Source organism: Hypanus sabinus, chromosome 10, assembly GCF_030144855.1.
Source record: "Hypanus sabinus isolate sHypSab1 chromosome 10, sHypSab1.hap1, whole genome shotgun sequence".
Classification (NCBI taxonomy): Eukaryota; Metazoa; Chordata; class Chondrichthyes; order Myliobatiformes; family Dasyatidae; genus Hypanus; species Hypanus sabinus.
This window is the reverse complement of record NC_082715.1, coordinates 17,075,379-17,088,529: the sequence shown is the minus strand read 5'-3', so window position 1 is coordinate 17,088,529 and position 13,151 is coordinate 17,075,379. Positions and strand designations below refer to the sequence as shown.

Below are 13,151 nucleotides of genomic sequence, written 5' to 3'. Positions count from 1 at the left end.
ATGTTGTCTTGTAATTGGTGATATCCTGGATGCCCTTCCACATGCACCACATGTCGCTGCTGTCCTGGAAGTAGCTGGGCGTGTGCACGCTTTGCCCCTCTGATGGCCCGGGACAGTTTGGCCCTCGCTGTTGTTAGAGCTGCTTGTCATCTGCTCTGAAGTCGGCGCCGCGGGTCCTCAGCAGCGCACACACCTCCGCGGTCATTCATGGCTTCTGGTTAGCGCGTGTAGTGATGGTCTTGGACACAGTAATGTCGTTGATGCACTTGCTGATGTAGCTGGTCACTGATGTTGTGTACTGCTCTAAGTTTGTAGAGTCGCCATTGGTTGCAGCCTCCCTGAACATGTACCAGTCAGTGTGCTCAAAGCAGTCTTGAAGAGCAGAGATGGCTCCTGCTGGCCAGGTTTTCACCTGCTTCTGAACCGGTCTGGAGCGCCTGACGAGTGGTCTGTATGCTGGGATTAGCATAACAGAGATGTGGGTCTGAGTATCCGAGGTGGGGGTGGGGCTCTGCCCGGTACGCGTCGGGGGATGTTTGTGTAAACAAGGTCCAACACGTTCTCCCCCGTCGTTGCAAAGTCCACATACTGATGGAAGTTGGGGAGCACTGACTTAAGGTTTGCGTGGTTAAAATCACCAGCGACAATAAACAGTCCATCAGAGTGTGTGTTCTGCAGTTCGCTAATAGCCCCATACAGTTCACAGAGCACCTCCTTAGCATTAGCGTTGGGGGGAATGTAGACACAGAATATAAGGACAGAGGTGAATTATCGTGGCAAATGAAATGGTCTGCATCTAACAGCCACAAACTCCACTAGCGATGAGCAGTATCTGGAAACCAGCACACAGTTCTTACACCATTCCGTGTTGATGTAAACACACACACACCACCACCGCGAGTCTTATCGGAGAGAGCTGCATCCCTGTCCACATGAAACAAGGCTAGCCCGTCTAGCTGAATGGCAGCGTCCGAAATTCCATCAGAATGCAAGAAGATTAAGGTTAGTTCACATCAAACACCCCAGTGATGCTCTCAGTTTAGTCTGGCAAAGACTGGGAGAATGCTACCAGTCGATCTCTTCAACAAACTTGAGTCCTTCCCCAAGATTTCCAACAAGGAGCCCGAATGTCTGCCAGAGCTGGGATGGAGGCAGCCAAAACCGAAGGCTGCTTACCTAGCCTGTCTTACCTTGATGCTGCACGAGGAATTAGTCGCATCTTGGTGAAACTCCCCTTTAGTCTGCAGGAGAAGGGGATGTCACAAGGAACCAGACACAAACTGGAAAATGGAGTCAGCTTCCTAACCTTCTCCTTTTCTAGTTTCATTCGGGCTATTGCCAAAATGAAATGATCCCAGCTTTATCGTGACCACCTCTACACCACTTAAGTCAGAGAAACCTGGTGGAGGCCCTGTCATGGCGCACAAGACTGAGGTGGACAACGCTGTCCAAAAGGATAACTCTAAAATGTTAGAAGATCCTAACAAACAGCGCTCTCTACATCAGAAATCATACCCTCTCCAGAAGTGTAGAGGCTTCAGGGAGAAACCTCTAGAGGAGTGAAGGGCCTTCCTTAAAGAGCACTCCATATGTTTCGGTGGCTGTTCTTCAGGCGAGGGACTGTAATGCTCTCATCCAGTGCTCTGAATGTGACTGCAGCAAACACATTGCAGCTCTTCATGTTAGCCCACCTCCCGGGTCAGTGAAGAACAATACAAGCACATCCTCAGAAAATGGCAGAGAGAAGGATGAATTCCCTTCCCCTCTAGTTGCCACCTGTTCCTGTACTGTCTGTGGGGAAAACTCTGCTAGTCTTCAATGTGTGAAGATCTGTCTTGTCAATGTCTATCCAGAAGGCCACTGTGAGAAAAGGATGAGGATGTATGTTGTCTTGGATGATCTGAACAACTAGTCTTCAGCTAAATCATCTTTCTTCAACACAACCAATGGCACTACAGCTTTCACACTTAAGACGTGCAGGTGTGACACAGACGGCTGGGCGAAGAGCAAGAAGTTTTGTTGTTGAATCTGTTGAAGAAAAGACTCGATGAGCTCTTCCTAGCCTCACTGACTGTGATGAACTTCCGGACAATAGGAAGGAAATCCCCACTCCAGAAGTAGCGACTCGCCACCCTCACCTCAACTCTCTAACTTCCAAGATACTGTCATTTGATCCAAAGGCAGGGATCCTGCTCCAGCTCATAAGAGACGAGGTGCTCGAGCAGCACGATGTATTCTATCTGGTGAAAAAATTCAGCATGGCAAGCGATATTATTCTTTGTCCACAGAATGCTATGAGACTTGCTGACTGCATTTAGCAAGTGCTCCCTTTACACAGAGGTCAGCAGTGAGGTGGGTCATAGTGGGAGACGTCTGCACACAAACACTCACCTGTGAACATTGTCAGAACTAGCATACTTGAAGATGGGTGGGCCAGGCCCAGGACTCCCTGCCTCAGCGGGAGAGCTTTGGCCATTACTGCCAGCCTCGCAACAAAGAGGTTTGGCAAACAACAGCGCAAGCACGCATGGGTGAATCTGTCTTTTTCCATACAGAAGATGACAACAAACCAGCTCCTTCCATGGATGACGCAAGGGTAAAAAGACCCTGATGGCAATTAATACTGTCCAGGATTCCAAACAGCAACTGGGATGTAGATTACAGATTACAACGGGGAACAGAAAAGGGTGTTAAAAGGGCAATGTTATGATAGTCATGGGAGATTTCAACATGCAGGTAGATTGGGAAAATCAGCATGGTAATTGACCTCAAAAGAGTGAGTTTGTTGAAGTCCTACGAGACAGCTTCTTAGAGTAGTTTTTTGTTGAGCTTATTAGAGGGTCAGCTATACTGGATTGGGTGTTATGTTACGAGCTGGAGGTGATTAGGGAGCTTAAGGTAAAAGAACCCATAGGACACAGATATGACAATATTACTGAGTTCAACTTGAAATTTGATAGTCTGACATAGCAGTATTTCAATGGAGTAAAGGAAATTACAGTGATATCAGACAGGAGTTGGCCAAAGTAAATTGGAAGGAGATGCTGGCAGGGATGACATCAGAGCAGCAATGGAGTGAGTTTCTGGGAAAAATAAGGAAGGTGCAAAATAGATATATATCAAAAACAAATACTCAAATGGCAAAATAGTAAAATCGTGGCTAACAAGAAAAGTCAAAGTAAATGTAAAAGCAAAAGAGATAATAACAGGGGACAAGCAGATGGCAGATGAACTAAATGAGTATTTTGCATCAGTCTTCACTGTGGAAGACTCTAGCAGTGTTCCAGATGTTGAAGGGTGCGAGAAAAGAGAAGTGAACGCAGTTACAACAGGGAATAGGGAGAAGGTGCTCAAAAAGCTCAAAGACCCGTGGGTACATAAGTCACTTGGACCAGATGAACTGCACCTTAAGGTTCTGAAAGAGGTAGAGATTGTGGAGGCATTAATGATGATCTTTCAAAAATTATTGGACTCTGGCAGGGTGCCAGAGGACTGGAAAATTGCAAATGCCATTCCACTCTTCAAGAAAGGAAGAAAACAGCAGAAAGGAAATTGTAGACCAGTTAGCCTGACCTCAGTGGTTGGGAAGATGTTGGAGTCAATTGTTAAGGATGAGGTGATGGAGTACTTGGTGACACGTGACAAAGGAAAATCTTGCCTGGCGAACCTGCTGGAATTCTTGAGATTACATATAAGATAGATAAAGAGGATGCAGTGGATGTTGTATATTTGGATTTTCAGAAAGCCTTTGACAAGGTGCCACACATGAGGCTGGTGCTACCAAGTTAAGAGCCAATGATATTATGGGAAACTTATTAGCATGGTTAGAACATTGGCTGATTGGTAGGAGGCAGTGAGTGGGAATAAAAGGATACATAGTTATGACAGTGAATGCATGGAGAGACGGCTAGGAGTGGTTGTAGTAAAGGCAGGTATATTATAGCTACTCAGAAAGCTTATAGTAAAAGTCACAGCCTCTGACTCGGTGTGAAGGGGGTGGACGGTGTGATGAGGGTGCTACCACTGAGACACAAAGCAACGCACGCTAACTGCTGGAGGAACTGTTGACATTTCAGACCAACTTCTAGAGCACAAGTCCTCAGTACCATAGCTGGAGTGTCGTCTGACCCTGTAAGATGTATTCTATCTGGTGAAAAAATTCAGCATGGCAAGCGATATTATTCTTTGTCCACAGAATGCTATGAGACTTGCTGACTGCATTTAGCACATTCTATTTCAAAGTACACATATGTCACCAAATACTACCAAGACATTCATTTTCTTGTGGGCATTCAAGGTAAACCTATGAAACACATTATAATCAATGAAAGACTACAACCAACATGGTGAACAGGCAACAAACTGTGCAAATGCGAAAGGAAAAAAATAAATAAATAAACAATAAAGAGGACATGAGATGAAGAAATGATGGGAGGAAAGTGCTAGATTGATTTTGGAGTAGGTTAAAAGGTCATAGGTCGAAAGGCCTGTATTGATCGATGTTCAGTTTTAAATTACTAGTTCTTTGTGATCCTCCCCTTTACTGAAAACAGTTCAACATCTACCTCGTCAAGTCCGGTAGGATTTCGTAGGCTTGAATAAAGCCACCTCTCATTCAAACCGTACAAGTTTAAAAGTGTTGTAAAGAGTCTTTGAAAGTGAGTCTGTAGGTTGTGAAATAACTTCAGAGTTTGCTGGAGCTTCAAGCTTGGGTTCCCCCAGCGGACGGGGCACGGCGAGCAAGCCGAGCTCGGGCTTACCTTGCACCACCACCGACTGGGTCATGGCGTGCAGGCGGCGGGCACAGCTCCCCTCTCCGCGAACGGACCACCCACTTCCCTCGGCTCGGCAGCCTGCCGCCGCTTCGTCCGCGTCTGACGTCACGTTGCCCTGGAAACCGGGACAGCGGCATGGGCGGGGCAAGAGGGGGGGAATCCCAGCACGTGACCAGAGAGCAAAAACCCTCTCCCTCTCCCCGAGTTGTCAGCTCACCCCCCACCACTCTGATCATTTACGTGCTTGCACCAGTTTCCTCACAGACACTCTCTACAATTGTTCACAATCTAGTTCTTCTGGCTGCGAAAATGTCTGTAAGTCGGAACTTTCTGTGCTGATACGCAGGCCTGCGGAACAATATCAATTTTAATTGGAATTATTTCTAGTGGTTTTGTGCCAAACAACTTTCCGTGGCTGGAAAAAAAACTACGAGCTGGTGCCTGTCTGACTTATTTGCCCTCAGTCAGGATACAGTACAGTCAGATGTTCTTTGCCACGGTGGCAGTGATATCTGAATTTGGGGCCCCCAGATGGCAGCGCGAAGTTACTGACCGTATGTAGTCTCTCTAACTAGCCCAAACTGATGTCATTGCACGGTTGTATGGTCGGAGATATAACACAGTGCCCGAAGAATGGCGGACAAGTAGGTGTCTCCCTCAAATATCTTTTAAACTCAGTTCAAAATAGCTATCAATTAAACTGTTGTATTCACTTGTACTGATTCCATTACAGCTGGTGGGGAAGCTGGATTCATCAGAACGTCGCGAAGGCGAAAGCCAAGGTAAATCAAATTTCTGACCGCACGTCGCCGAATGATCGTACAATAATTTTGGTAATGGCTTTGCTAAGCATTTTAACAACTTGTTTATTTACGCTTTGTGTCGATAGTCATCTTTGTTATTTGCGCGAGCCTCGCCGCATTGCTCCGGTAAATTGGAGACAATGATGAGTCATTTCCTATATCTGTTGCTGAGATGATCTGTCAGAGTGCTTTTCGGGCCTTAAATCGATTTCATTCTCTTTTCTTTTTTAATGCCTCGTCTTCGGGTATTTAACTCAAGTAAAGGAGACAAATGCTATACTGTAGTTTTGATGACAGCTGTACCGTCACTCCGCTATTCCTAGCACAGTCGCACTCTGGTTTTCCCCCATCCAGATTTTGAGTAGTTTGAAGTAAGATTCTTTCCAACATCATCACAAATTTATCTTCCGAGCTATCGAGTCTATATGTTTCAGCGGGAGAAGCGTGAGGCTAAACCAAAACGTTTCCAGCCTCACTGTGATCCACGTCACTAAAAATCACCTATTCTCTTACTGAATACACGCTTGTATTCATCAATCCTGTTAAAGAGGGAATGTTGCTGCATTACACAGACCTACTAATTAACAATTTGTTTGTTAGATAAATCTATTACAGTTCATTGGCTCAGTATATAGACTTTTAAATAAGTTTACTTTAGTTGTGACAGAAAATACCTCACGGTTAATCAGTAAGTTCATGTGGCGTTTAGGGTACTGGGTCCAGTTGAACAAACGATTTAGACTCATGGAAATTAAACAGCTCACCCCACCAAATCTCTGCTGATACTTTGAAGAACCTCAAGTTCAAGTTTATAGTCATCCAACCATACACATGTACTGTATACAGTGAAATGAAACATCGTTCCTGGGGGGGGGGGGGGAGGGGTACGATTCATATAGTTACAATCCGACACAAATAATCACAGAATAAAATTAGCACGAGGCCCTGAGTGGCACCACATAAAAATTGACAAGTTGACATTAAGTGTGAGGTGCATGTTTATTAAGACAATATAATGACTAATGAACCTGGCATAGGGTATTTTGTATTAATAATGTCCAACAGGGTCTTGCAGTCATAAGAAAAACATATAAAGCAAAAACTTGAACCATTTTTTGGACCTAGAAACATCATTGTGACTAAGTGCACCACCATTTTCTTTAATTGATTTAATTTATTTACTCTTTCCTCCAAACTCTTTAATCTTCCCTCCTTCTCCCCTAGTCTTTCCCTTTAATCCAGTAATTATTCCTCCTTTGGTTAATTCATCTAGCTTCCTTTTTAATAGTTGTTCCATGCAGTGAATTTGTAAGCAGAGTAGCTTGTGTGTATATTTCTTCAATCTTGTTTACTTCATTTTACTATTTACTCAAGAAACTGGCATAGCGTGTATGGAAGGAAAGGAAACAAGCAGTAGTGTCATGGAACATATAGAGATTAAAGAGGAGGAGGTACTTGCTGCCTTACAGCGAATAAAGGTAGATAAATCCCCCAGGCCTGATATGATATTGCCTTGGACCTTGAGAGAGACTAGTGTAGAAATTGCAGGGGCCCTGGCAGAAGTATTTAAAATGTCCTTAGTTACGGGTGCAGTGCCAGAGGATTGGAGGGTAGCTCATGTTGTTCCGTGGTTTAAAAAAGGCTCCAAAAGTAATTACAGGCCGGTGAGCCTGACATCAGTAGTAGGTAAATTATTGAAAGGTATTCTGAGAGATTGGATTAAAGATAGTCAGCATGGCACTGTGCGTGGTAGATTGTGTTTAACAAATCTTGTAGAGTTTTTCGAGGAGGTTACAAGAAAGTAGATGAAGGAAAGGCTGTGGGTGTTGTCTACATGGACTTTAGTAAGGCCCTTGACAAGGTCCCACATGCGAGGTTAGTTCAGAAGGTTCAGACACTAGGTATCCATGGAGAGGGTGTAAACTGGATTCAAAATTGGCTGTGTGGGAGAAAACAGAGAGTGGTAGTGTATGATTGCTTCTCAGACTGGAAGCTTGTGACCAGTGGTGTGCCTCAGGGATCTATGCTGGGACCATTGTTGTTTGCTGTCTATATCAATGATCCAGATGATAATGTGGTAAATTGGATCAGCAAGTTTGCAGATGACACTAAGATTGGAGGTGTTGTGCACAGCGAGGAAGGCTTTCAAAGCTTGCAGAGGGATCTGGACCAACTGGAAAAATGGGCCAGAAAATGGCAGATGGAATTTAATGCAGATAAGTGTGAGGTAGTGCACTTTGGAAGGACAAATCAAGGTAGAACATACACAGTAAATGGTAGGGCACTGAGCAGTGTGGAGGAACAAAGAGATCTGGGAGTTCAGATACATAATTCCCTGAAAGTGGCATCACAGGTAGACAGGGTTGTAAAGAAGGCTCCTGGCATTGTGGCATTCATAAATCAAAGTATTGAGTATAGGAGTTGGGATATTATGGTGAGGTTGTGTAAGACATTGGTGAGGCCAAATTTGGAGTATTGTGTGCAGTTCTGGTTACCTAACTATAGGAATGATATCAGTAAGATTGAAAGAGTGCAGAGAAGATTTACTAGGATGTTGCTGGGTCTTCAGGAGTTGAGTTACAGGGAAAGATTGAACAGATCAGGACTTTATTCCTTGGAGCGTAGAAGAATGAGGGGGGATTTGACAGAGATTTACAAGATTATGAGAGGTACAGACAGAATAAATGTGAGTAGACTCTTTCCACTTAGGTTAGGAGAGATAAATATGAGAGGACATAGCTTTAGGGTGAAAAGGGAAAGGTTTAGGGGGAACATTAGGGGGAATTCTTCACTCTGAGAGTGGTGGGAGTGTGGAACCAGCTGCCACCTGACATGATAAATGTGGGCTCACTCTTAAGTTTTAAGAATAAATTGGATAGATACATGGATGGGAGAGGTCTGGAGGGTTATGGACTGGGTGCAGGTCAATGGGATTAGCGGAATAAAATTTCAGCAGACTAGAAGGGCCGAATGTCCTGTTTTCTGTGCTGTAGTGTTCTATGATGATAATAATATTGTTTTGTCTTCTGACGCCGAATGTATTATCAATGGAACTTAATCTAATTGTGAACACTAATTGTTCTGTATCTTTTCCACTCCAAGTACAAAAACTGGTAGACCTAACCATGTTTTAAATCTGATCACGTGTAACAAGGCCAAATTAATTAATAATCTCTGGGGAATAGGATCAGAATGTGATAGAATTTCAAAATGAAATGTGAAAATCTACGGTGTACCCATTCAGATTATAATCTGAATTGAAAAGATATCTGTTATAAAGTGGTTTCCTGAGTAATAAATCTATAGCATCATCATAGAAAGAGAACTTGTACCAGGAATGTGCTGTTTAGTGGATTACCTTAGTGTGGAGATGAGTGATGTCTTGCGATAATTTTACACTTTTATATCAGAAATTAAAATGCAAATTATTGCTGCAAACATCTTTCAGTGGACAACATCATTCCATATGTTGTTCTTACCTCACAAATAATCTCTGGAGAAATGTACTGGTACTCATGCTCGTCTGTTAATGTTTCATTTAAAAAAAATAGCCTTGAGTTAAAATTCCCCCTGTAGCCTCAAGCTCTTGATCTCTGTGATCTTTTTAAAAAAATCCTTGTAATCACAGAACTTCCCTCGGCTCCTCCAAGTCTAGTCTAGCATAATGTTTAGTGATTGTGCAGTACTGTGCAAAAGTCTTGGACACTGTAGGGGTGTGGGACAGGTGGCAGAGAAGGAATGTCAGGGGTTGGCGGGGTGGCATGGTGCAGACACACTCAGCCCTGAGACAACAGGCAAGGTAATCTGATTCCAAACAATTGGTTTACTGATCATTGTATGGTCTCTGTGGTGCTTCCTACTCCATCCTTCTCCTTTCCCCTTTTCCCAACCATGATTCCCCTCACCGTGTCCCCTTCCCATTCTCAATCCATAATATGGACCCATATCAGAATCAGGTTTATCATCACTCGTACATGTCATCAAATTTAATTTTTTTGCAGTACAGTTCAATACATAAAGATACTACAGTACTGTGCCCAAAGTCTTTGGAGGCACCCTAGCCATATATACTGTACTTTTTGCACAGTACCATATATGTAATAAAGACCCAGATTATTGCTGTAAACAGCTTTCAATATAGTTAATTACTGCTAGGTTGATACTGCTATGCTTGCTTAATATTCCATGATGAAAAGAAACATAAAGGAGCAAAAGCTAATTGCAAACTTAACTGAGATATGATTTCCGTGTGACACCACCCTTAAAGAGGAAGGAGGCATTGATAATGATATTTACTAATTGGCAGAATGATTATAAGCAAACTAAAGTTTTATTGGGATCATAGAGTGTTAGCATGGAAAAGTAAATTAAAATGAACTGTGAAGTTGTTATATTTTAACAAGTTTTAATGGGAAATACTTAATTGACTAATACTGAGGGATACATCAATGTTTAGTACATTTCCTTTAAGACTTACAGCCATACAAAATAGAAACAGGCTTTTGGTAAAATATATATTGTATTTGTCAATCTGATTACCAAACACCTATCTAAATTAATCCCTTTCCTTTATTCTCTTCATCTTCCCATCGTTTCTTCCCCTTTGCCATCCGATTTCTGAATGGACATTGAACATTGAACCCATAAACACTACCGTACTACTTTTTGTAAGTACTGATGAAGGGTCTTGGCCCAATACGTCCATAGATGCTGCTTGGCCTGCTGAGCTCTTCCAGCATTTTGTGTGCGTTGCTTTGATTTCCAGCATCAGCAGATTTTCTCTTATTTACTTTTTTAAAATTTCCACTTTTGCACCGCTTACTTAATTTAAATATTTTATATATAAGTTGTTTTTGTTGAGTGCCGTTGACTCACAGAGATCCTATGGATAGTGCAGTTATCCACCGGGTTTTCATGGCAAGATACTGAAGTAGATTGCCAGGGCTTTCCTATGCAGAGATATTGCTGCTGCCCAGGTTGGGACCCGGCCATATGCAGCCAAGTCCAGTGCTGATGCGACGACACTACCAGCTGGCCCATAAATATATATACATATACTTACTGTATTTCACAGTTTTTTCCCCTCTATTATTATATTTTGCATTGTACCGCAACCACGAAGTCAACAAATATCTGACATATGCCGAGTGATAGTAAACCAGATTCTGATTCTGACACCCTTGAATCAATCATTCATGTTTGCAGTCGGGCAATTTACAAATTGCACATCATAGGGGTGAAGGAGGAAACTTCTGGGCTCACGAGGAAAACATGGACTATTCTACCTGGACAGCACTGGACATTGTGATTGAACCCAGTTTGTTGGGACTATGAAGGGACATCACAACTAGCTGCACCATTGTAACCACATCCACTTGTATAAATCCTTCCTCTGGTATTATTGTTCCTGCTTATAGGATTATGCACCCACAGTCACTGAGGAAAGCACGTATAAAATGCTGGAGGAACTCAGCAGGTCAGGTACCATCTATGGAAAAGACTAAACAGTTGACGTCTTGGGCCAAGACTCTTCTTCAGGACAGCTGGTTCTTCATTGGGTCCTCATGAAGGGCCTTGGCCCAAAATGTTGACTGCTTACTATTTTGCATTGATGCTGCCTGGCCTGCTGAGTTCCTCTAGCATTGTTTGTGTGTTGCTTTAGATTTCCAGCATCTGTAGATTTTTTCATGTCACTGAGGAAAATAATCTTTTCCAGTGTATTTGATCCAGGATGTTCATATACTTGTGATGCGTATTACCATAAATATTTGTATTACATTAACATTTGATCTTTTACCTTTGTACTGAAGAACACATTCACATTCACAGCAATATAATATTTTCTGCCTTTATTAGGCAAGTTCCCAGTGAAAAGCATGGTTAATTCTGTGAAATCTTTCCGGGATGAGATTGCATTAAGTCTGCTTTGAAGCGGTCATTTCAAGAAGTGGTTTCAGATTATACAACTGATCAGTATCTGTGGGAGCCAGGCATCTGTTCCCTATCTGCATTGTACTCTGTGTTGTGTGTTTATTATGGTAACTATTCACAAGAGTTGGGTGTGTGCTAAGAGCAAAGGGAATAAGTTATCAACTCATGCTTATTTTGTGGCTGTTTGTAGCTTGGGACCAGCGGATGACATACCTTTTACTGACAGCTCAGTAATGCTGAGGGTACGCTTAAGTTTCATCTCTTTAAGTTTGTATGCTTGCTAATTGCTAATAAAGGATCAAATGAAAGATTCAAAGTAGGAGCAATTATTGAAGCTGAGGGTACATCAGGCAAGTAAACAAGTTTGTAGGGTTTTGGCTGTGGTTTTGTTTTGCCACTACAGTGCCCGAGTGGATAGAGCGGTTATAGAATTTGAGCAGCCCTCAAACAGAAGTCAAAGTTTTGATTCTGTCAGAATAAAGTATCACTGGGTAAATTCAGATTTCACAATGATATTGTATTCAGAATCAGATTTATTATCAGGAAAATGTCATGAAATTTGCTGTTTTGCAGCAGCGGAATATATAAAATATACTATAAATTGTAATAATCAATGTATACAAAATGTCGTGCAAAAAGAGAGCTATATAGTGAGCTAATGCTCATGGGTTTATCATGTGTTCTGACAACTGTAGGGAAGAAGTAGTTGCAAAAACAGAGTGTCCTATGCGTCATCTCTGAATGCAGTAATGAGAAGGTGGTGCTCTCAGTGAAAGGAACAAGTATATTACTAAGGTGTTATGTCTGAACTGAGGGGAGTATAGGTGTTCAGGTTGAACTACGGTATATTTCAAAGTTAAATCTTTAATTAAATTTCTTTTTAATTCACAGTCTGCAAAAGCCGTGGAACTTTTGAAGTGTGACCTGGCCGAATTCAGACAGGTTATCCAAGATGATACTGTGTCTACTATTGCTGCCACAGCTTTAGCATTCAAAGAAAAGTTGAATGTGAGTTTATAGGCAATATGCAAACCCACTGAATATTATTTGTTACAAAAAGCACAATACTGTTTTAAGTGGCCACTTAATTAGGTACACCTGCTCATTAATGCAAGAATCTAATTAGCCAATCATGTGGCAGCCACTCAATACATAAAAGCATGCAGCCCTGGTCATGAGGTTCAGATGTTTATCAGACCAAACATCAGAATGGGGAAGAAATGTGATCTATGTGACTTAGACTGTGGAATGATTGTTGGTGTCAGAAGAGTTGGTCTGAGTATCTCAGGAACTGCTGATTTGGAATTTACATATACAAAGGTCTGTAAATTAACAGTGAAAAACAACAAAAAAACATCCAGTGAGTGGCAGTTCCATGGATAAAAACGCCTTTGCTGTTGAGAGAGGTCAGAGGAGAATGGCCAGACTGGTTCAAGCTGACAGGAAGGAGACGGTAAGTTAGTTACAACAGAGGTGTGCAGAAGAGCATCTCTGAATGCACAACATGTCGAACTTTGAAATGAATGGACTACAGCAGCAGACCATGAATATAAATTCAGTGGCTACTAATGAAGTGGCCATTGAGTGTATGAATAAATGTAGAGGTTTCATTCAGACATATATATAGTTATTTATTGAGATA

The 13,151-nt window shown here is 42.3% G+C and overlaps 2 protein-coding genes across 3 annotated transcripts in view; one reads left to right on the top strand and one right to left on the bottom strand.

The window, feature by feature from the left end:
• tube1 (tubulin, epsilon 1) overlaps positions 1-4,884 on the bottom strand; it is a 30,134-nt gene extending 25,250 nt beyond the window's left edge. The window contains exon 1 of the mRNA XM_059981461.1: positions 4,761-4,884. Coding sequence (XP_059837444.1) covers positions 4,761-4,785 — 25 coding nt within the window. The 5' untranslated portion in view covers positions 4,786-4,884. The remainder of the gene's footprint in view (positions 1-4,760) is intronic.
• Positions 4,885-5,005: 121 nt separating this feature from the next.
• The window catches only part of LOC132400471 (BSD domain-containing protein 1-like), a 30,946-nt gene continuing 22,800 nt past the window's right edge, over positions 5,006-13,151 (top strand). For both annotated transcript variants that reach the window (XR_009514262.1, XM_059981459.1), the window contains exons 1-3: positions 5,006-5,419; positions 5,509-5,557; positions 12,401-12,517. Coding sequence is in view for 1 of the 2 variants with exons in the window: in XM_059981459.1 (XP_059837442.1) it covers positions 5,409-5,419; positions 5,509-5,557; positions 12,401-12,517 (177 nt within the window). In the remaining variant the exon portion in view is untranslated. The remainder of the gene's footprint in view (positions 5,420-5,508; positions 5,558-12,400; positions 12,518-13,151) is intronic.